Consider the following 1,690-nt stretch of genomic DNA (forward strand, 5'->3'; position numbering starts at 1 on the left):
CTGTTGTTAGAACCGTTGTTTATTGTCTGTTGCTAGAACCGTTGTTTACTGTCTGTTGTTAGAACCGTTGTTTACTGTCTGTTGTTAGAACCGTTGTTTATTGTCTGTTGCTAGAACCGTTGTTTACTGTCTGTTGTTAGAACCGTTGTTTACTGTCTGTTGTTAGAACCGTTGTTTATTGTCTGTTGCTAGAACCGTTGTTTACTGTCTGTTGCTTGAACCGTTGTTTATTGTCTGTTGCTAGAACCGTTGTTTACTGTCTGTTGTTAGAACCGTTGTTTACTGTCTGTTGTTAGAACCGTTGTTTACTGTCTGTTGCTAGAACCTTTGTTTATTGTCTGTTGCTAGAACCGTTGTTTACTGTCTGTTGTTAGAACCGTTGTTTACTGTCTGTTGCTAGAACCGTTGTTTACTGTCTGTTGCTTGAACCGTTGTTTATTGTCTGTTGTTAGAACCGTTGTTTACTGTCTGTTGTTAGAACCGTTGTTTACTGTCTGTTGCTAGAACCTTTGTTTACTGTCTGTTATTAGAACCGTTGTTTACTGTCTGTTGCTAGAACCGTTGTTTACTGTCTGTTGCTACAGAATATATAAAGTGGAACTTTTTTATTATTTTTAATAGCAGCTCTTGTCCATGTTGCTTTCTGCAACGTGGCTCAGTATTTAGTACTGGATCACACGTGAAATATATATATATATATTGATTTTTATTGCAGAAAATGTATGGGATTTGTAACGTTGGTTTCTGTTTGTTGTTGTTTTAGCAACATTGTTTATTGTCTGTTGTATTTTTAGTAACATTATTTATTGTCTGTTGTAGTTTTAGTAGCATTGTTTAGTGTCTATTGTTGTTTTAGTAACATTGTTTTCTGTTTGTTGTTGTTTTAGCAACATTGTTTATTGTCTATTGTGGTTTGAGTAACATTGTTTAGAGTCTGTTGTAGGTTTTGAGTAACATTGTTTAGAGTCTGTTGTGGTTTGAGTAACATTGTTTAGAGTCTGTTGTAGTTATAGTAACATTGTTTAGAGTCTGTTGTAGTTTGAGTAACATTGTTTAGCGTCTGTTGTAGTTATAGTAACATTGTTTAGAGTCTGTTGTAGTTTGAGTAACATTGTTTAGAGTCTGTTGTAGTTATAGTAACATTGTTTAGAGTCTGTTGTAGTTTGAGTAACATTGTTTAGAGTCTGTTGTGGTTTGAGTAACATTGTTTAGAGTCTGTTGTAGTTATAGTAACATTGTTTAGAGTCTGTTGTAGTTTGAGTAACATTGTTTAGGTCTGTTGTAGTTTGAGTAACATTGTTTAGAGTCTGTTGTAGTTTGAGTAACACTGTTTAGTGTCTAGTGCCAAAAGAAGTTTGAAAAGGTCTGTTGTTTTCATTGCAGAAAGTGGTTTCGGTCCACGTTGGTGCTGGTACCATTATTTGGCGTCCACTACGCTGTGTTATTAGGGATGTCATTTTCTGCTGGTGTAAACAGGACCGCAGAGTTAATCTGGTTGTATACCGACATATTGTTTTCTTCGTTCCAAGTAAGGTTTTGATTTTATCAGTTGTAATATAGCAAGTTCAGTACAGAAACCAAGATCTTCGGACATAAAAAGTGTACTCGTTCTCTTGTTAAATTTTAAAACGTAAAAGTTATAATTAGGTAAGGCGGGAACGTTGTAATACTACAAGTCACATATTATAAA

General features: G+C 34.8%; 1 protein-coding gene across 1 annotated transcript in view; it reads left to right on the forward strand.

Moving 5' to 3' along the window:
* The window catches only part of LOC106476258 (parathyroid hormone/parathyroid hormone-related peptide receptor-like), a gene marked incomplete at its 3' end in the record, with an annotated part of 21,002 nt that extends 19,469 nt beyond the window's left edge, over positions 1-1,533 (forward strand). Inside the window, exon 8 of the mRNA XM_022380181.1 lies at positions 1,384-1,533. Coding sequence (XP_022235889.1) covers positions 1,384-1,533 — 150 coding nt within the window. The remainder of the gene's footprint in view (positions 1-1,383) is intronic.
* Between the last annotated feature and the right edge of the window lie 157 nt (positions 1,534-1,690).

Source organism: Limulus polyphemus, unplaced genomic scaffold (genome assembly GCF_000517525.1).
Source record: "Limulus polyphemus unplaced genomic scaffold, Limulus_polyphemus-2.1.2 Scaffold10145, whole genome shotgun sequence".
In the NCBI taxonomy this organism is placed as follows: Eukaryota; Metazoa; Arthropoda; class Merostomata; order Xiphosura; family Limulidae; genus Limulus; species Limulus polyphemus.